Source organism: Phyllostomus discolor, chromosome 5, assembly GCF_004126475.2.
Source record: "Phyllostomus discolor isolate MPI-MPIP mPhyDis1 chromosome 5, mPhyDis1.pri.v3, whole genome shotgun sequence".
NCBI classification, from domain to species: domain Eukaryota; kingdom Metazoa; phylum Chordata; class Mammalia; order Chiroptera; family Phyllostomidae; genus Phyllostomus; species Phyllostomus discolor.
In genome coordinates this window covers 13807479-13830919 of record NC_040907.2, presented here as the reverse complement: position 1 = coordinate 13830919, position 23441 = coordinate 13807479, and the positions used below count along the sequence as shown (strand labels likewise).

The 23441-nt window shown below is 47.4% G+C and overlaps 1 protein-coding gene across 1 annotated transcript in view; it reads right to left on the bottom strand.

Moving 5' to 3' along the window:
- The window catches only part of ZBTB40 (zinc finger and BTB domain containing 40), a 65327-nt gene that overhangs the window by 20561 nt on the left and 21325 nt on the right, over positions 1-23441 (bottom strand). The window contains exons 3-7 of the mRNA XM_028513500.2: positions 15005-15761; positions 14491-14621; positions 6533-6725; positions 5768-5925; positions 1748-1940 (exon numbers count right to left, since the gene is read on the bottom strand). Of these exons, the coding sequence (XP_028369301.1) occupies positions 1748-1940; positions 5768-5925; positions 6533-6725; positions 14491-14621; positions 15005-15689 (1360 nt within the window). The 5' untranslated portion in view covers positions 15690-15761. The remainder of the gene's footprint in view (positions 1-1747; positions 1941-5767; positions 5926-6532; positions 6726-14490; positions 14622-15004; positions 15762-23441) is intronic.

The following is a 23441-nucleotide window of genomic DNA, read 5'->3' as shown; positions in this document are numbered from 1 at the left end:
TTCCTCAGGGGCTCCTGCTACAGAAGTCCGGGGGGTGACAGATGAGAGGAAGAGAGAGAGCAGCGTGTGAGCTCCGTCTCCTCTGGAGAGAGAGCGAGTGCGGCTCCGGGCTCGGGGCCTCACACGCACACGTGTGCCCAGGGCTCCTTCAACCTGCACGGGATCACTCGGTGCTTTGGGGGCCCACCACCACAGAGCCTTTGAAGACTAGCACTCGGTGGCAGGAGCTAGTGAGTGCTCAACGGGGCGGGGAGGTGGTTAGAAGGCTGCGCTCGTACGAGCTTCAGATGTACAGATTGGGGGGACGCGGCGGTTAGTCATCACGGCTGAGGCACAGGGTCCACGTGCTGCTCCAGGAAGCCGGCAGGCACGAGTCGGACTGTGCTAGTGAAGCCAGCCCACTGCCCTTCTGCTGACTCGCCCTCGGAGCCAGTCTGCTGGATCCTCTCTTAAGAGGTCAGGTTTATTTGAAAGTAAAGAAAAAGCAACACCATCAGGCACCTCCCATAGTTTTGCAGATATTTAAAAATGTATTTTCCTCTTTGGCCCAGTAACTCTGCTTCTGGGCATCTGACATTGAGAAATATTTTGAAGCAAAAAAATTCGGTCTGTGTCCCAAGGTGTCTGTCACTATGTAACTTGTGGTGATGGTGACGGTGGTGGTGATGACGAAGATAATAAATAACAACTAACATTTACTGAGCGCCCATTGCGTGCTAGGCACTGAGCTGAATGTTTTGCATATGTAATCTCACAAAAATGAACGTGACAGGTGCCTTTCTTCTCTTTATCTCACAGAGGAGAGAATAAGGTTCACTTAGGCCACTTGCTCAGGGTCACACGGCTACAAAATGAGTCAGGATGCAAAGCCAGGCAGCACTGACTGTCTTCATCATTACGCTACCTGTGCACCTGACACCCTCCTCGTGACGGGGGAGCAGAGCCTTCGGATAGGGTGTGTAGGGAGGATTTTTTTTGTAACGGGGGAGGATATTTATGTTCTACTGTTAAATGGGAAAAGTTATAAAATTATAAGTATGGTAGAGCATCTCAACCTTGTACAAACAATGTGACAGACAAAATGTGTCAATGTGTGAATACTGATACGATCAAGTAGGTAGGGTTTAGGTTTTCTTCATTTTTAAAACTGTTCAAGTCTGTCTAAGCATACATTACTTTTATAAGCTAGAAAAAAAAGTTCTCTCATCTCCCAAATATGCTTTTCCTGAAAACCACCCGGTTTCCAATGACCTAAGCCAAGGGAGAACTGGCTGGAGGTGTTTTTCTGAGGAAGGGGACGGGGACTTACCACCCCAAACTGAGTGGGTGGGCGGGGCTACCGGACCCAGACAGCACTCAAGTGGGAATGGGGAAGTCAAGATTTGCGGGGTTTTTTTTCCTCTCACATTTGTCAATATAACATGTCAAAATTGTGAGCCCTGTGAGCCCGTTTGGCTCCTGAGGCATTCACGGGTGACAGGGGACAGTCCTGAGAAAGCCACACTCCAACAAACCCTGTGCCACTGGAGCCTGATGGGGAGGGGGCTTAATAGAGAAGAGTCATTCTCAGGGCTCAGGTCTTAACTCCAGAAACATTAGAGTCGCTGGTTTGTGACAGGTGGGCTCTGTTTCACAAGGACACTTCTTAACATGATCTTGCTCCCCAGCATGGAGCTAAAAGGGTGTTTTAAGCTATAATTTTCTGCGGGAGAGGTTCTGGTCCAGAGAGCCAACAATTAACTGATACCTGCGGTGCTCGGCAAAGCAGCTACTTTCTGCAAATTCTCCAGCAGAAGGGCCAAGTTCGGGAACATCATCTTCACAGCCTGGAGGAGTTTTACCAAACTCTCAGCAGTCAGGGTCCTCTCCTTAGACATTCTGTTCAACAAATTTTCTATTGTCTCCTTGGGTGTTCCGCCCTCGCAGCAATTCAGAATCACCTGCGGCGGCAAGTAATCAACCAGACACCAGTTACCGGCAATTGCAAATGCATCTGACACACCACTGGAAAACCCAGCAAGGTGGTTTGACAAGAGGCTCTGTCTCCACAGCCTCCCTCTGCTGGTCTCTAGTGTTTTTTCATGGTCTCTTCCTTACTTTGTTTCAATAAAAACCCAAAACATTCTCCAAATAGCTCTACGAAAATCGATCTTTCTCAACTGCAGGGCTGTGGATACTCTTCGCCTCCAAGAGTCCGCACTCGGTGAAAACAGTCTTATACCAGGCCTGTATGGCGGAGCAAGTAGCTTACATCTAACCTGATTCTTTAGGCTGGGTTTGTTCAGACACTAGGATTGAGAAACAGACTGGCAATTAATACAGTTAGAGCGTTTTTCAATTTCTGTTCAGTAAAGTATAGGTTGCAATTTCAAAGCAATTCTATTATTTTACTTCCTTTTATTTTATTTGTATAGCAATGTGAATACCCAGATAATTTATACATTGTCTGTACGCTCCAAAATAACAGGTTTAAAGCACATTTCTGGGTCACTTTCCTCACAGATTCTTTGCTGTCTATCCTTCCCGTTCTCACGGCCACATGCGTTAGCTCCAGGCGCCACCCCCAACTCCACTCCGTGCTCCTGCGTGTGCGAAAGGCTGTTCTGCGTCAAGAACGCACGGGGCTCAAGCAGAAGGGTGGAAAATCAAACAGGTGACAGCTATTTTACAGATATTGTCCTGTTACAATAGAACTGTCTCCTAGTGTGTTACAACTCAATATGCATAACTGGGCTCTTACGGAACTGACAATGCAGGGGATTATTTCAACACATAATCTACAGATTCACAGTAACTGAATTTTGAGATTTCCTTTGGGAAACTACCGGTTCTTGGGAGAAACAGCCAGGTAGACCAGTCACGGCAGCATGCCGGAGGATGCTATTATCAAGTTAACTCCCACTTTAAAATAATGAATTGTGCTATAAGACCAAGTTGGTTTTATATATATGAAAGGAATATGTATATTACATATATGAAAGGACTGTATTTATTACAAACCAAGTTGTCATACTCCTTGTCAGTACAGAACACAGTCATTCTCTTTAAAGTCTAATATGTATTAGATTTCTCCTAAATGAACCATGATTTAAAATGTAAGAGCTTGTATCTAAAAACCACACTGATTTCAGTGCCGTCTCTCTGTTTCTAAGCAATAACCTGGCACACAACGAGGCAGCCAGTTCCTGCTAAGAGTAGGAATGGGTTTTACAGACAGATGGGCCTCGTTTGAATCCCAGTTCCAAAGCGTATTGCCCATGTGAGCTTGGTCAAGACGTTTAATTCTTCGAACCCTATTGTCCTCATCTGCAAAAGAAGATAACGGTACCACCTCTTGCACAGTTCTCAGGAGGATTCCACAAAGTGAAGTTGCTATTTGTGGAACCTAGCGGAACTCCCGGGACACAGGAGACTGTGAGGGAAGGGCCATGGTCACTGGGGTTCCGGGAAAGCTGAGTGCACAGTGGCTAAGAGAAGGCGCTCCGTTTGGAAGCCAGGACTCCAGCACCGGCCATGAGCAGCTGTGTCTCTGGGTGAGCTGCTTAACCTCCCTAAGTGTCTGTCTCTTCACCTTTAAAATTGGGGTGATGTCCATGACTTTATAAAGTTGCTGTGAGGGTAGAGTTTATATGCCTAAAGTGTCCTCTGCACACACAGTGAGCACTAAGCAAATGGCAGCTACGGTAATTGCTGTTTTTGTATGTTTGCAATCCTGAAGACATTCCTATTTACTGTTTCTCACAGCAGCCAGAACATCTGGAGACAAGGGCCACGGTGCCTGTGATCAGCACTGCTCCGTCCCCGGGAGAGGGGCTAAAGGCCCGGACGCATGCGCCTTAATGTCACGACACTGCAGCTGTTCAACCGGCATTCACTCCGACACTCCTGCTTGGCTGTTTTGCTTCAATTTTCGTGAGAAGAAGCAGTTTAATGAGGCTCTGGTGGAACCCCAGTCCTAAGAAGTGTTTTCTTGTGTGTGTGATTTATAACTAATTTAAGTTCTTCTGCTTCAGCCCTTTCTGTCAAGTTAACTGAAAGAGACAGTAGAAAATGACATTGTGGTCCGCCTTGCTGCAGAGAACGAGGCTGAGTCTGGGCTCTACCTGTAAATGCTGTTTTACCAGATAATGAAACAGTTCAAAGGACGCATTCAATCCAGCTCATAAGGAAAAGGTCTGAATGAGTAATCGATTGAAATCACTGAGGGACTCAGGTGCTTCTAGATCTATAAGCAACTTACTCTAACTGAGTGACTGAAATTACACTTACTATGAAGTCTAAGGATAAAACAGGGGTTTAATCTTAATCTTATTTTGTGCATTACCTTTCTCTAAGAAGTTCAAAGGAGTTGAAGTTTTAAAATATAATTAATTTTCAAAATACAATTTTGAGATTAAAGGTTATTCCCATTTTATATGAAAACAAAGCAAGACAAGAATACTGAGAAAAAGAAAATCAAGAAGCCAGTCTTAGGCCCTGGCTGGCATAGCTCAGTGGATTGAGCTTGGGCTTCGAACCAAAGTGTTGCAGGTTCGATTCCCAGTCAGGGTACATGCCTGGGTTGCAGGCCATGACCCCCAGCAACTGCATACTGATGTTTCTCTCTCTCTCTTTCTCCCTCCCTTCCCTCTCTAAAAAAATAAATAAATAAAATCTTAAAAAAAAAAAAAAAAGAAGCCAGTCTCACGACTACCCAGTATTTCACCATCACACCGGTGGCTTTGGCACATTTTCTCCCTGGACACTTAAGCCACTCCCCACAGTTTTAAGAACTGATGCCACGGAAGTTCTCCATCCCTATGTCTTCCTCCCAGATATAAAAATATTTTTTAGCACCAAGTTAAAATCAGTAACACCAACAAACACAGTTATCTAGTGGACTGGAGAAGTCATGCCAGCAGTTTAATGAGGATTTTAGTAGCTAGCTGGTGGGAAAGTAAATTGGTATAACCTTCCTGAAGGGCAATTTGACAATATAGATCAAGCAAGCACTTGGAAAATGTTACACTCTTTATTTCAATATCCCGCGTCTTAGAAACTACTCAAGGAAACGACTTCATCAGCGTGCAAGGACTGTGTGCCAGGGTGCTCTCTGCAGCATCGCTCACAACAGCAGAACACCGGGACAGATGCCCAGCAATGACGGACTAATGAATTGTGGTATGTCCGCTGGGCAATACGGCACAGCTACCAAAGTCCATGAGGTAAGTATGGAAACGCATTCACAATATATTAAATTCAAAAAGTTAAAGAACCGTATGGTAGTCCCATCCCAGGGATGATTCAAATAAGAAAAAGTGGGAGCACACACTCAGAAATGTTAGCAGTGATTGTCTCTGAGCAATCATCTCTGGGTGTGGAGATGGTGGAATATTTTAATTTTTTCCTTTCTGTTTGTTTTCCCAATTTTCCACAGATGAACACTGTATTGTTTGTATAAAGAGGGAAAGTGGCATAATAGTTACAAAGATACCAATCTACTTCAGTTCTCGGGACAGCTGTTTTATCATAAAACTCACTGGAACAGAACAAGAATATCCACCCATCCATTCACCTCACCATTTAAGGTACAACCGCCATGTGCGAGGCCTCAGCAAGCTGCTGCAAGGCTAAGGAGGCACAAATAAAGGGGCTGATCCTCGAGGTGCTCACTATGCAGTATGTACAAAAATTCCACAAGGTGAAAAGTCCTGTGTGTCACAAAAAATGTTTTAAGGAAAGTGCTATCCAGACTCGGAAGGGCGGGAGAGACACTGGACATGGTTACCCTCTTCTCGGTGCCGGGCAGGAACCCCTCCTTGGCCGTTTCCAGGAACTCCAGGATGGGCCTCAGCTGCGTCACGCACCGGATCAGGTCCGCCTTGTGCTCCAGCAGCAGGGCGGACAAGGTCCTTCCCTCCTCCGCGCTCCCCGGGGCAGGAAGAGCTGCAGAAGCACGAGAGGAGCGAGCCGGTTTGAAGACCACGACAGCGTGGTTTGTCAAGAGAGATCTAACAGAATTGCAAAGTACTTCTCAGCCTATTCTGAGGACGCAAACGCAGAATCTCTCTTTTCGGAGAGGAAAATACTTTATTATTCTGTTTAAATTGTATGAAAGGGAAAATGTCTCATTTATCTGTTGAAACACAAAGCTGCAGAGCCAGCCAGAGGTTAACTTCTGGTTGGCGAGGCCACCGCTTTGTGCAGAACCCAAACAAGAGAAAACCTCAGCCTTTAAAAGCGCTGTCAGCGAACCAGCTCGCCCTGGGCTCAAACACTGATCTGGGCGTGTGGCTTTCTGAAGGGCAGAGGAACACTGGTGGCATTCTCCAACTTCAAGGTGTCAGACAGCTTAGCTAACTAGGGGATAGAAATGGAGACTCAAATTTAGCTTGTACATATTTAACTTGCAGCTCCTGGAATTACATGCACAATGCACGTGGAAATCACTTAACAATAACTAAGCCACTGAAGAAATGAATCACTGGAGCAAACTTCACGGCCTCTACCGGGGACGCAACTCGGTGACTTGGGTGGACGGGTCTGCTCCTACCTTTTGGCTGCACCACTGCCACATCTTCCGGCTTTCTGCCCAACAGCGCTGCCTTGACCGCAGGGTTAGAGTCTTGGCACAGCTGCAAAAGGGACACGACGGCCCGAACATCCAGGCTCTCATCTCTTACTTTGTCCAGGATTCTCCGGAACGCTGAATGTCCTTCTTTGCCCGTCAGACATCCCATGATGGTCTGTGGAGCACAGTACCCAGAAGGAGAGATCAGCCGGACACAAGAACCCCACGCCCCTTGGATTTATCAAGTAAGGTCCTCGACAATGTGATCCCCCCGCCACTTGACTTTTCAGTGACATCTGGCGCTGCTACTGAGTCCGTGTGACGACTGTCCTCTAACTGCACCGTACTGAGGCATTCAGAGTGAGCGCTTCCTGACCACTCCTTCCCGGCCTCGCTCGTTGGTTCTTCTTCCAAATCCATGGCCAGAAGCAATGCCTCAGACTGGTCTCCACTCCTGTTTTTTTTCTCTTTATTCTCGCCCTTTTGAAAGGCTCTCAACCATCACTTTGGTGCAGCTAACCCTGAAAACAGCTCTCTGGTACTGAGCTCTGTGTTTGAATCCAGAGCCGCAGTTTCTGCTGAGTATGCCTCATCCCCCAGAGGCCTCAGGGCCATGTGTCTGAAACCGAACTCGCTGCCCTGGCCCAACTAAACCCGGAGTACCAAAACTGCCAGCAGCTCCGGGACAGAAGAAAGGGACCGCCTTCCCTTTCTCTGGTCGGACGGAGCACCCCTCAAACACATGGGAAGAAGGCTAACTGGAAGGTGGGATGAACACTTCTACTTAAGCAATAACAAATTCACTTGGAAAAAATCTTGTAACCAAAACTTAATTTCACGTGTACAGTTTACTGTACATAGCCTTTACATTTCTACTTGGCAAAACAACAACCTACCTTTGATGTTTTGTTACTGTCGATACTATGAAAGAAACCAGTTTTCTCATGAGAGTCTTCAAAGAGCAAAATTAAAGTTTTTCTACCCTCCCCCCCCCCACCCCCGTAACCCAGCACTCGATAGGATCTCATCAATATCTACACTTGCAAAGTTAAGCTAGTCAGTTATAAATTCTGGTAGTAATCATGTGTTTTAAAATTTTTGTTTAGAGAGACTTTGTCTTTTTCCCCTTGTCCCAGATAAATAGGAATTATAAATGAGTTAGACTCTGCATTCTAGGTTTTGCTTTAGCTTGTTTCCTGATTGCAAAATGACTGTGCAAAGCTCAATGAAACTTTTTTTTTGAAAGGTCCCTATGTTTTTTGGTCATCTCCAAAGTAAACAGATAAAACACAGTTTAGTCATCCACATTGTCACTGGAGTAAGTAACTACCTGAACTCACCTCTATTTTAAAAGTAACACATGAGCCCTGGCTGGTGTAGCTCAATGGATTGAGCGTGGGCTACGAACCAGGCATCGCAGGTTCGATTCCCAGTCGGGGCACATACCTAGGTTGCAGGCCACGGCCCCCAGCAACCACACAATAATGTTTCTCTCTCTCTCTCTAAATAAAATCTTTTTTTAAAAAAAAGTAGCACATGAGATAGAGACACCAATTGAATGCTTACTCCCCTTTAATCACATTCATCCACCCCCTAACCCTCCGGTTAGCTGGCCTACAATCCCTTTAGAATGGCCCGGAGAGCAGCAGGGACCTGCGTAGGCAGCCCCTCAAATGGCTCCCAACATTCCTGCCCTTGGGCTGAACCTACTAGTGAAGGAAGATAATATGGCAAAGGAAACGAGACGCCACTTCCAAGATTAGGTCCCTGTGACTCCGGTCTCGCTTCTGTGCGCACTGTGTCTGTCTCTGCCCCAGACGCAAGAGGCCGTGCTGTGAGATGCCCTGCAGAGTGGCCAAGAGTCAGTGAGTGAACTTGGAAGTGGCTCTTCCGAAGCCTGCCAGAAGCCACGCAAGCGAGCTTAGAAAGAGACACTATCCCAGCCGAGCCTCGAGGTCTGCAGCCCTGACTGGCACCTTGAGGGCCGGCCTACGAGACCCTGAGCCAGGGACTCAGCTAAGCTAGGCCTGGGCTCCTGACCCACAGAAAGCATGAGGTAACAGAGGTTTGTTCTTTTAAGCCACTAAACTTTAATCTGTTACACAGTAATCGATAACTAATAGAGACTCACTCATTGCTAATGCCCTTAGTAAACATGCCTCTTTCCCTTTATTTTCCTTGCCTTCCTTTCTTGAACACATTATAATTGATACAGCACATAGCTATTCCCCCAATACTTGGCCAGCTTTGCTCACCCGGAGCTCTCCGAACATCCCACATCCACCTTTCTCAGCATCCAATTTGTCTGGCATCACCATTTGAGCCACTGGGGAAGAGAAGCTTTCATCAGTGGTGGCACCTGATGTGCTTCTCATTACCCTCTCTGCTGTTTTCTCCTCTGCAGAACTACTCAGCAGTGAAATTAAAACATTTGTTAACTTTGTTGCTCAGCAGTGACGCTAGGGCGACCATCTGGGGAGGGAGGCAGGGGTGTGCTGCGGAAGGGGCCGGAAGGGGGCAGTCAGTGGTCTGGATGGCCCTGCTCTCTCCTCCAGAGCCTACGGGGGGGCCTGCACCGGAGCCAGCAGCCGTGACTGTCACCCCACCCCCCGCCTGCCCCACGGCTCGACAGTAGGGTGAGCTCTTTCCGAACCAGCGTGTATCCGCCTAAACAGAAGGGCGTCACGTGCTGCCGCAGGCTGGCGCTCACTGGCTGCTCCTGTAACGGAACCCGAAGACACGAACCAAAACAGAGCTCTGTTCTTTAGCCACACATTTGGAACCCCTTTGATTCTCAGAGTTAAAGACATCATGCCAGTAAATTCATGCCAATCCATAGTCACGTGTGTCATCAAAGCCTTCTTATCTGAGTAAAATATTTAAAGATGGGACAGCTTCCTTTCCCTCTATTAGATGTGAAAGAAGCATTCAATCTTCCCCTTACACTCAGGTCTTTTCACTGACTTCCCTTGATTCCCAGCCGTCTGCACACTGCCTTCAGGTCTGGGCGGTCACACTCCGGTCCTGATTGCTCACACTCCCCTAAACGCTACCAGTAACAAGGACACAGACCATCACGGCTCGGGCCATCCCAGACACCGTGCGCACGTGCCGTCGCCTTTACCCCCTGTCAGCTCCAGAAGGCCTCACCATGACTGGCTAAATGGGAGTCGGAGCTGTGAAGGAACCTGCCCGGAGCCACAGGGCGAGCGAGCCGAGTAGCCTGGAGGGAACACTGAGCTCACTCCATCAACCTGGCGCCCTTTCACCCAGCTCCGTCTCCCAGACTTGGAGCGTAACCAATCCACTTACACTGGATCCTCTGGGCTGACTAGAATCCATATCACTCTGAACACCCAGACAGCCTGCAGCATTCCTCTGGGTCTCAATGATTAGTAGAGGCTGGTACATAGTAGGTGCCTAATTAATGTCTAACTGAATGGAATTCCCTTGCCATAAAACCACTAGGCCTTCTATTTACACAGCGTATCTTAGACTTGATAATCAGCATGCAGGAGGTTTGGGAAAACAGCTTATTCCATCCCTTACAGACCTGCAGAATGAACCTTAGTAACTCACTTCTCAAGAGGGCCAGGCCAGCCTGTCAGCGCACTCGGTCCACAGACCACCGACCTGCGCTTCCGACAAACCGCCAAAGCAGTGACACAGGTGAAAACATTTGATTCATGTGGAAGATGAGACTTGTTTGCCTTTGAAACAAAGTTGAAGAAAAAAAATGCTGCTACATCTTCAGCTTGGGAGTCTTTTTAGAACTTTAGGTAAAAGTGGATCAAACAGCAAGGAAGTCAAGAGTAGAAAAAGTTATCACCTTTTATCACTATCAGTTATCACCTGATAGTGATAAAAGTTATCACTATCATTCTAGTGAAAGACTCACTTTGCTATGTACACAATTGATTAAAAGCAGGGATATGGCTAGGAATAAAGAAGGCAAGCAAAAGTTCTAGTGTAAAAGCTGGAAAAAGTCTGAGTTTGTCTTTCAATAGAGATTTTACTAAGCTCAGGCAGAAAGCCTCCTAGATCAGCACCTGCTTCTCCTAGTGGGCAGGGCATATTACACTGAGATGCAGGTGGGCAGGAGACACGGCCCCACCCCAGCACCCAGAAGACTCCTCCGTAATCAGTTCTGGCTTCAGTTTCACTTGGTTCGAACAGCCCAGCCTCTTTTCACGCTGCCGCAATCACTGCCCAGGGAATGGCGTTGCCGCCTTTTGCCATTTACCTCGGGAAATAAAGCCCTCAGGACCCTGGTTCCCGGCGCTCTCCCTAACTTGGCCCAGACCAGTGGGCACACCCTCTACCTGTTTTTCAGAAAAACGACAGGCTGGTCCATGTCAACCAGGACATCACTCACAAGCCTTAAATCAAGTCTCAAAATTACACATCCAAGGACAGATTATTTTTCATGTTAAGCTCTCTTAAATTATGACAACCAAATAACAACCACTGCCAACAACAAAAAATACTCCAAGTTCTTTGGGGACTAAAAACACAAGAGGGAACCGGAAAAAACCCGGAATTATCTTCTGGAGGGCGGGCCCCTTGTACTTACTACAGGCTTCCCCCGCCAGGTGAGTGTTCTAGGGATCCACCTGTATCAGCGCACCAACAGGCGTTGTTGTGAGAGGCTGCGTTCAGCTTCAATGAGTTTTTTTTTGAAGACTCACTGCCTTTGCCCATTTCGTGATGGGTGATTTACAAGTGCACCTGCCCACATGGAGCTGAATTTCCAGCAGTTTTTGACCCAAAACAGCATGACCCCCCTGTGCCCCACCCTCCCTAGTCACCCAATCTCATCCCAAGTGACTTTTTTTTGTTTCCCCAAATGAAAAAGTCCTCAAGGGGAAACATTTTGTTGATGTGGAAGAGGTGAAACAAAAAATGGCAGAAGCATTAAAGGGCATCAAAATCAACGAGTTCAAAAACTGTTTCGAGCAGTAGGAAAAATGTCTCCATAGGAGAGCACTTTGAAGGCGACTGAAGTTGGAACACATAAGAATACACAATTTTTTATAAATAAATTCCGTTTTGGGGGTCCCCGCTCATACAGTTTATCCAGCTCTACTAGCCTCTTGACCTTGAGCAACTTCATCTCTGTCAGCCTTCATGCCCCAATCTGTAACATAGGAATGTCATCCCCTATACTGTAGAATCGCTGTGAAATGAAGGTTATTTATATAAAACTCCTACTAAAATGCCAGGCACAGAGAAGGAGCTCAGGAGGTGGTGACTACTATCGTTTGTTACGCCATTAACACAGCATTTTTAGACTTAAGTTGACTTTGAAACCCCTTTTTCAACGAATGCCTGCCAATACCCTGGCGCCACGGTCATCTGCTCCTACACGAACTGGTGTGCTGTTACTTGCGGCATGATTTGCAGGTCTTGTCTTCAAATAGGTCCATCCCCTCTCGGAAGTAGCTCCCTGAACTGCAAGTGCGGTGTCTCGTACAAAGCCGTCAGTTATGAGACCAACTGTGCAGCACATCTAAACTCATCGGGTGTGCTCGTTAAAGCGTACACCTCCAGTTACACTTTCAGAGACTCTGATTCTTAGGCTGTGACAGAACTTGGGAATCTCCATCTTTAACAAGTTCCCCACGGGCCGCTGGTTTTCATCTCCCCAAACCACACTCTGCCAAGCACTGCCGGGAAATGAACAGCTTACGAAACCCTTCAAGTCTGACGGTGGATGCCACTGTGTCTCTGCTGACATCTCTCAAACTTTTGAGGGGTCACTGAAAATCCATTTTCCCCGAGTGTTACTATTTGCTTACCCCTTGATTCGGCAAATATTTACTGAACAACGGGCACGTGCCAGGCAGTGAGCTGGTTGCTAGGAAGACCTAAGACAGGATCCCTGTCCTCACAGAATGTCCAGCAGCAAAGGAATCCCGCCACACGCGTAACTCGGAAGGCACCGGACTGCAGGAATCACCAAAGACTTCCGTGTTCGGTGTCTTTGAGAGCCATTCTGCCCCATTCTACATTTCAGCCACAGGTGTGTACGGTTGTTCGGTGGGCTTTGCTCGCTGTTGTTCTGTTTTTAGCTCACTGTATGTCAATCAAACTTCAGTAAAGCTGTCTAAACGCAAGTCAAAAGAGAGAGGAGTGCAGGGCCTAAGTACAAAGCAGCACCTCCCTGCCTCTCTATTTATATAATTTAATTTAATCTTATGTTCTTAAAGCGTCTTTTTCCTTTCTCTCTCTGCTGTGGGAAGGTTTGTTATGGAATACAACCATCAGTTTCAAACACAGCCGCCATGTGGTTTGTAGAAGTCTTCCTCCAACCTCTAAAACCGGGAGAAATGACCGAAGCCTGCAACAATCGCCAACGGTGACCCTATACTCTTTCAAAGCACCGTTAATGTTGCTGCCATCAAAGGATTAGGACACGGATTGGGAGGAAAAAAATGTCAAATGAATCTGTGTCTGTAAATATTTTTGAGTACCTGTTATGTGCCAGACACTTTTAGGTGCCAGTGTTAGGAAAAAAGTGCGTGAGACCCAGTTCAAGGTGAGTGCAGAGGTGCCACAACGACCTCAGTGCAGCTGACCTTGGGCACGGTATTGCTCCCTGCATCCAAACTCCAGCAGAAAGGAAGTCTTAGGAAAGAAAATAAAGAGGTGTGCCTGAAGGATTGAACAGTAAGAGAACATCCACGTGCACAAATGTAAAACCGTAACATCTTCCAGCATAACCGGGACGAAGAAGAGCAAGGATTTACAACTTGAAATGCCCCTAAGAGAGGCAGCAGGGTTGGCTGGTCTTGTAAATAGCTTATCTCTCAAGAAAACAATTTATAGCCAATGGTTATATTAACTATGGTTAAAATAAATACTTGACTTTGACTTTGTTTTTTTAAAAAGTAATTTGCTATGTATCAGGAATACATTTAAGTATTAGAAGGCATTTATTTATTGGATTAATAGTAACTAACAAGAACGAAATGCCTACAGCAACATGGGCGACCTCCCAACACTGGCCCACCAATCAGAGGAGAAAGCCTGCGGGGGGCAGGGTCAGTGCCCTCTCACTCTGCACTGGGACAGAGGGGAGGCCAGGGGAGGCCCACGTGGCCCCAAGTCAGTCCTGCACGGCCATGAGGAATCGGGCAGTGAGGGAGCCCCCAGGTGGGGCCATGTCCCACTGAGATACTGAAGAAAAAAAGCCAGCTAAAAAAATAGGGTATGATACCCATTGGGCAGTTTTCTGTCAGTTAATTCTGAAGCATTTGTACATACATGATAGAGCACACCATTCTTACCCTGTTAGGAGGCAGTGTTAACTCGATTTGGAAGAAAACAGCTCAAAGTCAATGCTTAGGTCTGAATTCTTGCTCAGAGTCTTATTAGCTCTGTGACCTTGGCCCAGTTATGTCATTTCTTTGAGATAGTTTTCACATGCATAAAACAGGGCTAAGAAACAGTAAAACAGCATCCACCTCAGTGACTTCCGTGAGGCTAAAACGAGGTAACCCGTGTTCTGAACACAGCACCATTCGGTAAGCAGGCACCGCAACTGTTCTGACGTCTGCAATGGCCACTGCATTCCCAAACGTCGGATGCGATTTGTTATGTGAGCTTACATTCCATCCTCTTTGCGCCATATGTTAAGTATTTGTTGGTGTTTCATCTGACGTTGATGAATCGGAGGGAATGGATAGTCACTTAAGAATCAAAACTGGTTGTAAGCTGGAATTCACCCAGTAATCAAATTAGAATTTCATTTTGAAAGTGTCTTGCCTAGTACTTTTGCAAGACTGCCCTTTACAGCATAAATGTAAAAAAAAAAAAAAAAAAGTTCGAGAAAACCGAGACTCGGGGGGATTTTGCATTTTCCTGTTTCTGCCGCGTTGGGGAAGTGGATCCGGTACCCTGGGAACACTAAGCTAGCAAATAAAACTCATGGTACCTACCTCCTTCTGTACGCCTTGAATTTCTGAACACTCCTCTAGTTTTGTTAAAACATCCTGGGTACCCGAGAGTGCCTCTGAGAAGACGCTTTCATTTTCTAGAAGAAAATTCAGCTGGTATTTCCTCTCTTCCTCTGAATGTAAAACAAAACAAAATAAAAAAATCAGTGATTCAGTACTTGAAGTGACTTTACAAAGTTTAAGTTATCTGAGAACCATTAAGTCATAGACGGCGTTTGTAACTGACGCCTCCCACGGCAGTCCCGAGCCGGGCACGCTGTTATCTCAACACCACTCGTCTGCTCTGGAGGGCAGCTTCCGACTTCCGGCACACACAAAGACAGACGTTTTTATAAGAAGGGTGCTCCAGTAGGAGTCACGCATTGGACTTTGGTGTCCTATCTGAGAGCGGTCTTGGGGAGATTTATCAACGAAACAAAACATCCATGAAGATCACGGAATCCAGTAACCGATGACAGGAGGTCAGATCACAAAACAGCCCGTACACGAGCATTACCTGGCTCTGCGCCGGCCGCCTTCGCCTCCCCAGAGGCTCGTGCGAGCGGGGAGGGAGAACAAACCGCAGCGGTGTGAGGAGGCTCCCCTGGGGCGTCTGCACCGCCCTGCACCTCCTGGGCAGGGGGAGGATCCACGCTCATCTCTGGTGCCTCCAGGTGGACGGCTTCCTGGGTCCCGGCCTTCACAGGCGCAGAGCCCTCTGGGGGAGAGTGAAGCTCCCCCGCCCCCTGCGAGGAAAGGATTTCCACCTCCGGCTTCTCCAACCCCTCCCTGAGTGACTCGGAGGGTGGCGCGGAGACGTCCCTCACCACCTGGCCCTGCACGGAGCAGTTCACGAGGCTGGTCAGGAGGGTCTTACAACTGACGGCCACGTCAAACATCTGCAGGCTGTCGGCCAAGGAGATGATCTTGGAGAAGTTGTGCTTGCCCACGGGCAGCCTGCCGGTGTACACCATCTCCAACAGCAGGGCGAACTCCTCGGGGCTTACCACGGACGCGTCGATGGAGATGGTGTCGGTGTTGTCCAGCAGGGTCTTGAACAGGAGGCTGGCGGCGGCCAGGACGAGTTTGTGGGCCCTGAAGTAAATGGTGCCGATGGAAATGGTGCAGTCGCAGAACTGCTGCTCCTTGCACAGCGTGTAGAGCTGCTGCAGCAGCTGCCGGCTGTAGTTGGGGAGCTCCATGGCGCCAGCTCTGCCCTGGGGCTGCTGTTCCTCTCCAGGTCCAGAACCCACTCCGAGGACCAGCGCTGGATCCTAGAGAAATCCAGAAAGGCCGTGTGAATACACCACAACATGCAGGGAAATGTTTCGGATAAAATACTAAAACAAACCAACAAAAAGGGCAAGTCACTCATTCATTTAACAGATTTTGCTTAATATGAAGGGGCACAGTGCCAAGTATATGAAATTAATAATGCTGATAATAACCGTCTTGTGTTTAACTAGAGCAGGACTGTGCTTAGTGCTTCACCTGGATGATCTCATTTAATCCTCACGACGGCGCTACAGAAAAGACACCGTCCTCCCCGTTTTACCGGTGAGACTGAAATGCATGCCTGTAGCTCACTGCTCTCGATGCTGTAAGCACCTACGCTGCTGTATGCATGCCTGCTCCCGATTACTGTATTTTGCTGTGTATAATGCACACTTTTTTTGCCCAATTTTTTGAGGCAATCAGTTTTCAACTTAGTTCTCCAGAAGTTCAAGGATTGTACTGAGGGGGAAATAAGAGTGCACGTTATACATGGGTAGCACCAAAATGTGGGTGCACTTTATACATGGCACAATGCGGTAGTTCTCAGCCAGCTGAAGGAGACAAATTTATAAACAGAGACTCATAACACAGCGTCCTTTTTTACTCTACCTACCTGCAACATTGTACACAAGCCGTCACCCTCCCCTGCCCCCACTAAAATGCACTCCCACTTGCCCCTGCTCTCTTTTTTTCTCCTGCTGCCTTGCCTCACTGGCCTTCCCAGCTTCCTTCGGTCAGATGCCACTGCATCACTTTGGCCTCAAAAGTTTGGGGTGCTCTGGGACTCAGCAACTCTCTTGCCTCCTGTCTTCTCTCTCACCCGGTGCAATGACTGTGAAATCTCTAAGTGCTGACAGCTTTCAGGTGTCTGTCTCCACCGCAGACCTCTCCTTGGAACCCCAGGCGCACCCCTCCAACCATGCACTCACTCAGCATTTCCGCCTGGAGCCCTAACGGGTTTCCTAAACTTGTATCAAAAACTTCGCTGCCATCCCCCCCATTTCACAGCAATTCTGTCCTTCTAGTTGTTCAGGCTAAAAACCTAGAAGTCAACGCTGTCTCCTGTTTCCTTTTCATACCCCTTATCCAATCCTTTACAAACCCTGTTGGCTATTCCTTTAAAATGTATCCAGAATCCAATCACCCGTCACCACCTCCGCTGGCTCTGCCACGGTCAGTCCAAGCCACCATCCCGTAGTGTATGGATTACTGCAACAATGCCCTCACTGGTCTCCGCCCCTTCCTAGCTTTACTCCCACCCTGCTCTGTCTTCAACCCAGTAGTCAGAGTGATCTTGTTAGCCCAAAGCTGTATCTTGTCATTTCTTTACAAAAGAAAAAAAGCCTCCATAGGTTCAGGTCTCACAGTCCAAGCCAAAGCCCAAGTCCTTACAACAGCCAAGAACACCTCACGGTCTGGCTGCCATCACCAGCTCTGCCCTAAGCGCACTGCTTCCTAGCTGATCTGGGAACACACCGGGCAAGCTCCCCCTCCGTGTTTCCTCACGCGTGCGCCGGGCTCCCTCTCTCGTCTCCTCCAGGGCTCTGCTCACGGGCCACGCTGTCAGTGAGGCCTCCTCTGACCGTGTCCTGGAAGTAGCGGCCTCCTCTCCAACCTCAGGACACCCCTCCCTCTTACTCAGATTTTCACGGTAATATCTATCACCCACTGACACATTTTACTGTTCATTAGGTAAGCTCTATTATGAAAGGACCTCTTTTTAATTTTTTCCTCATTTTCTATGTCCCAGTACTTAAAATTCTGCCCAACACATACATTGTTGGTTAGTTGTAGAACGCGTAAGTGAAAGGAAGAAAACACAGTGACACAGATCTGTACCTAGAAACCCGGTGTAAGGAACGGGAACGTTCAGGAGCGGAGTTCTGAGTAGGAGCTACCAGCTGACCTGAGAGTACAAGAGTGGGCACCGAGGAGGTGGAAAGGGTAAGAGAGAAAGGCACTCCCAGCAGGGAAGCCGCCATGAATGAGGCACACAGACGGGGAAGAAACCACGGCGCAGTGGGGGCGGAGGGTCAGAGGGTGGGACTGGGAGGAGCTGGGTGAGAGAGGAAAAGCAGGGGACAGGGAACGAAGAAGATGCACCTGGAGAGGCAGGCGGGGCGCCGGCCACCGAGAGCTGCAGCACGCGCCGTGCACGGGAGCCTGACGGGATCCTAAAGGCCACAAGCAGCCACTGAAGGGCTTGAAGGGCTTGAAGGGCGTTGCGCAGGCAAGTCACATGGCCAACATGCGTTTTAAATACGTCATCTAACAAAGATCCATACAGAATTTGAGGGGGATGGTGCTCAAGACAGGCTCCGTCATTGCAGGACTTCAGGGGGGAGATCAATGAGGGCTTTGACCAGGAAAAGTGGTAACAGAAGAGACAGAAAGAGACAGACAAAAGTATTTAGAAAGTACAACTGTTGTCATTTAGGGTCTGAGTGGAGGTGACTCCCAGGTTCCCGGTGGGTGAGTGGGGATGGGTGGTGAGGTGATCTGCAGCGGGACAGAAGCCCCTTTCTCAGGCCCTCTTTCCCAGCTGGCTGGGCCCTGACTGTCTCGTGGGCCTTTGTCCTCAGGCCTAGAACATTCCTGGAAGCGCCCTGAAGGTGCAGAGGCCCAGGAACTTGCCAGACAGGACGGACCAGACCACAGCTGACCACCGCCCCGACACCCAAAGTAACAGGGGAACAAGCGGAGGCCCAGCTGAAAACTCCTGCTCCACCGCCGCCCACCACCCACCACCCCGTGAAACTCACAGCCCCGACCCCTGAGGGCTGGGGCTGGGGCTGAGGCTGGGGCTGGTGCCCCTCTCCGCACCCAGCCCTGCCCTCCCCAGGGAAAGTAAAAATAAAACCTGTACTCGCTGCACTTTCTTCTCTTTGTGAATTCTTTCACAGCCCGCCTCACCGACCACCCTAACAACCCAGATAATACCAGAACATGATAGTTTAGGGAAGGTGACCTCCAGTTAAGTTTTGGGTTTGAGGATCTTATGGTGACAACAAAATTGTATAATCTCACTAAAAATAAAGCATCGATACAGTAAAAAACCTGGCAGAAAGACATATGGCAATACGACACAGGCTGCCTTCTCAGCAGGATTACGGATACTGCCCTGTCTGCTCCACCGTCATTTCTTTATTTTCTACGTTCGGAACCGACAGGTAAAAATAGAAATAAAGTACTTCCAAGTCCCAGTTTCCAGTCTGTCTTGTAAGGAGTTCAGAAGTCACTATTTCGTCCTGACAAGTGAAAACCTAAACAAAGTGAAAAATCAACGACTCTTCTTAGATTGGTCAGAGGGGCGAGGTCCCAGGGCAAAACTGCTGCCCCCCAAACTGGACAGACGGGGAGGCAGAGGCAGAGGATCGCTGCCTCCCAGGGCAGGCGCCCCCCACGACGCCACCACGGGCACCTGCGCCTCGAGGAGACCGACACTGAGACCCACGGACCAGCCGCCGCAGGCTCAGCAAGGACAAGTCTGGGCTGTAAACATTCCAGAGACACCGAGTCCTAGTTTTATGAGTTTTACCCTCAGGAGCTCTACTGGGTTCTCATAGCAAATATTGGAGAAAAATTCTCTCCTGCTTCTGGGAGGGGAAGGGGAAAGGCAATCCTTTTTTTAAAAAATATACCAGAGCATTCTGTTCTTCTTAACAAGGCCTCCCCCCGGAGACTCTGCATTATCAGAGCCTAACCTCATGGAAGGGGGTGCAGAGAAACACCCGACTTCCGCCCGTTCTGGATGCCGACACCACCCAGGAGTGGGGGTGACTGGGAAGCACTGGTGAGGTTCCCGGTCGAGAAGTCCGTACTCCCCGAAGACAGAGGCCTGACCCCAGGTCTGTAGAGCACCCCCCGACACACCCCCCACAAGCTCACCACCCACCGCTGGAGGCCTACTGACCACAGTTCTTTTCACCCAGTACATCGATGTCTACCTTCCATACAGAATTATAAGGCGTACTAAAGGCAAAAAAAATTTAAAAACAAAACAGTTTGGAGAGACTGAGCAAGCACAAGAACCTCAGTCAGATATGTCAGGAATGATCAGACCAGGGATTTTTTAAAGCCGTGATTAATGTGCTGAGGGAAAAGGCAGACAGCACGCCAGGACAGATGGACACTGTGCACAGAGATGGGAAGTCTCAGAAAGAATGGGACAGAAGCGCCAGGGATCAGAAACCCTGACGCAGGGAGGCGCGCCTTTGATGTGTTCGTCAGCGGGCAGGGTGCAGCCGAGGGCAGCATCTCGGAGCTGGAGGACGTGGCAACAGGTCCTGACAAAATTAAAAAGCAAAGTGAAAAAAGCATTTAAAAAAACCACCCAGACCAGAATATCCAAGAATTGGGAGAGAACTCCAAACGGCCAAGCATACATGCAATGCGAACATATAGAGGAGAAGAGAGACAGAAAGGAACAGCAAAACATCAGCAAATCAGATCCAACGACACAGAAAAGGAACGATACACCATGAGTGGGTGGGGTTTATCCCAGGTATCCAAAGCTGGTCCAACATTCGAAAATCAATGAATGTAATCCCACGTCAACAGGCTAAAGAAACTGTAACAATGACAGACTCATGGTTACAGCAATAGATGCAGAAAAAGCACCTGAACAAATCCAACATCCATTCATGATACAAACTCTCGGCAACCTGGGCATAAAGGGGAACTCCCTCAACTTGGTAAAGAACATCCTATTAAAACCCCCACAGCTGACGTTACCCTTCGGGGAGAGACACCCGAAGGTTCCCGCTAGGACTGGAAAGAGGGCTCGGCGTGCCCCCTCACCGGCGCCTCCCCACACCGACCCGGGAACTCCCGCTAACGCCGGCAGACAAAGAGAGCAAAGCAAACGTGTGAGTCAAACAGTCTTTGTTCACAGACAACGTGCTTGTCTGTGTAGAAAACCTGCAAGAATCAATAAAAAAACCAATAAACTAGGATAGCAAGGTAAATATACGAAAGTTGATAGCTTTCCTATACATCAGCAATGAACAAGTGGACTTTGAAATTAAGACATAACCAGTTTAGTAGCGCCCAAGGAAGAAATTAAAAAATGAAATGCTTAGGAACAAGTTAACAAAATATGCACAAGATGTAAGTGAGAGAAACTACGAAACTGATGAAAGATATCAGAGAAGAACTAAAAATGGAGATACGTTTTATATTCATGCACCGGAAGGCTCGGTACTGCCAAGGTTTCAGTACTTCCTAACTTGATCTGTGGACTCAGCACAACCCTAACCCAAACCCCAGAGAGTCACTATGTGGACGGCGACAGACCCTGCAGTGTATGTGGAGAGCCGAAGGCCCAGGGCAGCCGGCGCAGCGTCCCAGGAGAGCAGAGCGGGAGGGTGGGCACCACTGGGCTTCAGGACTGGCCACCACTCTGCAGGGACCAAGACGGTGAGGTGCCGTGAAAACCAGATAAACAGACCCACAAGCATACAGTCAGCTGTTCTCTGACAAAGGAGCCATGACAATACAATGACGCAAAGACAGTATTTGCAATACATGGGGATGGAACAACTAAACACCCACTTGTAAAAAAATTTCGTCACAGAGCTCAGAGCCCTCACAAATTTAACTCAGAATGACTCACAGGCCTAAACTAAAACATAAAATGCTAAAACCCCAAGAAAATAACAGGAAAAAACCTAGATGAACTTGGGTATGGCAATGACTTTTTAAGTACAAGACCAAAGGCAAGATCCCTGAAAGAAGTAACTGATTAGCTGGACTTAACTAAAACGTAAAAACTTCTGATCTGTTAAAAACACTGTTAGGAGAAGAGAGGCCACAGACTGGGAGACAGTATTTGCAAAAGACACACCTGACAAAGAGCTATTATCCAAAATACACAAAGAATTCTTAATACTCAACAAGAAGAAAACAAACAGCCTGACTAAAAACTGACCAAAGATCTTAACAGACATCTATCTCACCAAAGAAGGTACACAGACCACAAGTAAGCATATGAAAAAATGTTCAAAATCATACTTCATAAGGGAATTGCAAATTAAAACAACAATGTGATACCACTATACACCTATCAGAATGGCCAAAACCCAAAACATTGACACCACCAAGTACAGGTGAGGGCATGTGGCAACAAGGACTCCTATTCACGGCTGGTGAAATGGTACAGCCTCTTTGGGAAACAGATGAGTAGTTTCTTATAAAACCAAACATACCCTTACAATATAACCCAGCAATAGTGCTCCTCGGTATTTACCCAAATGAACTGAAAACCACGTCCACACAAAAACCCACATATAGATGTTTTTGTGCGAGACACGGCAACTCTAGACATAACTGCCAAGACTTGGAAGTAACCAAGGTATCCTTCAGCAGGGGAGTGGAGAAATGAACTGTGGTACATTCACATAATGGCATAATACTCAAAGCTAAAAAAAAAAAAAGAAAAGAAAAAAAGCTATCTAGCCATGGAAAGACACGGAGGAAAAGTACCGTACAAGAAACCAGTCTGAAGGCTGTATACTACACGAACCCACCACGTGATGCTCTGGGAAAGGCAAACTGGAGATGGACAGAAGATCAGTCTCCAGGGGCCGGGGGGAGGAAGGGATGAAGAGGCAGAGCACAGAGGGTTTCAGGGCAGTGAAACTGCTCTGTGTGATATTACAATGCTGAATTTGTGTGCTATAGACTTGTCAAAACCCAGAAGACACACAACAGCAAAACTGTCCCCCAGCGGAAACTTTGGACTCGGGTGGTGCTGGCGTGCAGAGTGGGCTCGTGACGACAACAAAGGTGTCACTGTGCTGCGAGGCCTCAGGGAGGGCTGAGCATGTGTGGGGACAGGTTTGTGTGGGAACTCGGTGCTTTCAGCTTTGCTGGGGACCTAGAACTGCTCTAAAAAATAAAGGTCACTTCTTCACAGAAATTCCTAGAATGAACGTAAATTTTTCACTTCTAATCACCCCAAACCCTATCTAACATACCATGGTACCTAACATTGTAGGGTATTCATGAAATTCATAAAAATTTTAGTATGCTCAATGAGCATCTTTAAGAACACCCAGCCCTATTCTGAGTACAGTTTGTCTTAATATCCACATTATAAAAATGCACACTTTTTTTAAACAGATGAAGGAGCTGGCCAAGGAGCTAAGTGACTTGCTGCAACAGTAGCAGCAACAGAAGAGAGACTGGAATCTGTATCTCCTGGTACTTGTGGAAAACAGAAAAAAAAAATCTCGTAATATTTACCACAGGCAAAAGGAGGGGTTATCTTTAGAAAAAAGCAGATACTTCTGAAAAATTCAAAATTAACTTATCATACATTAGATCCCTTTAAACATTCTTATGAATAAGAAGTGATTAGAATTACATTTCCAGGACAAACTAAAACTTCAAAAGTCATATTTTGGTCATTTTTTTCTGGAATGTCCACATCTTCCATCAGATTAAACAGTAAGATACATCAATGCTCCAAAGGGAAATATTTTGAATATTAACTACAGGACTTTGTGGTCAGAGCTATTTCATATTTTTGTCAACTAAATCAGATGAGAAAATAGAATAATTTTAGCAGAATAAGCAACTGAGCCAGGTTAAAAAAACTGAACAGAATTACGTGGTTTACCAATTAATAGATACTAAAAACATGGTTATAAATTTGATCAATAAAAGGAGAGTGGGTT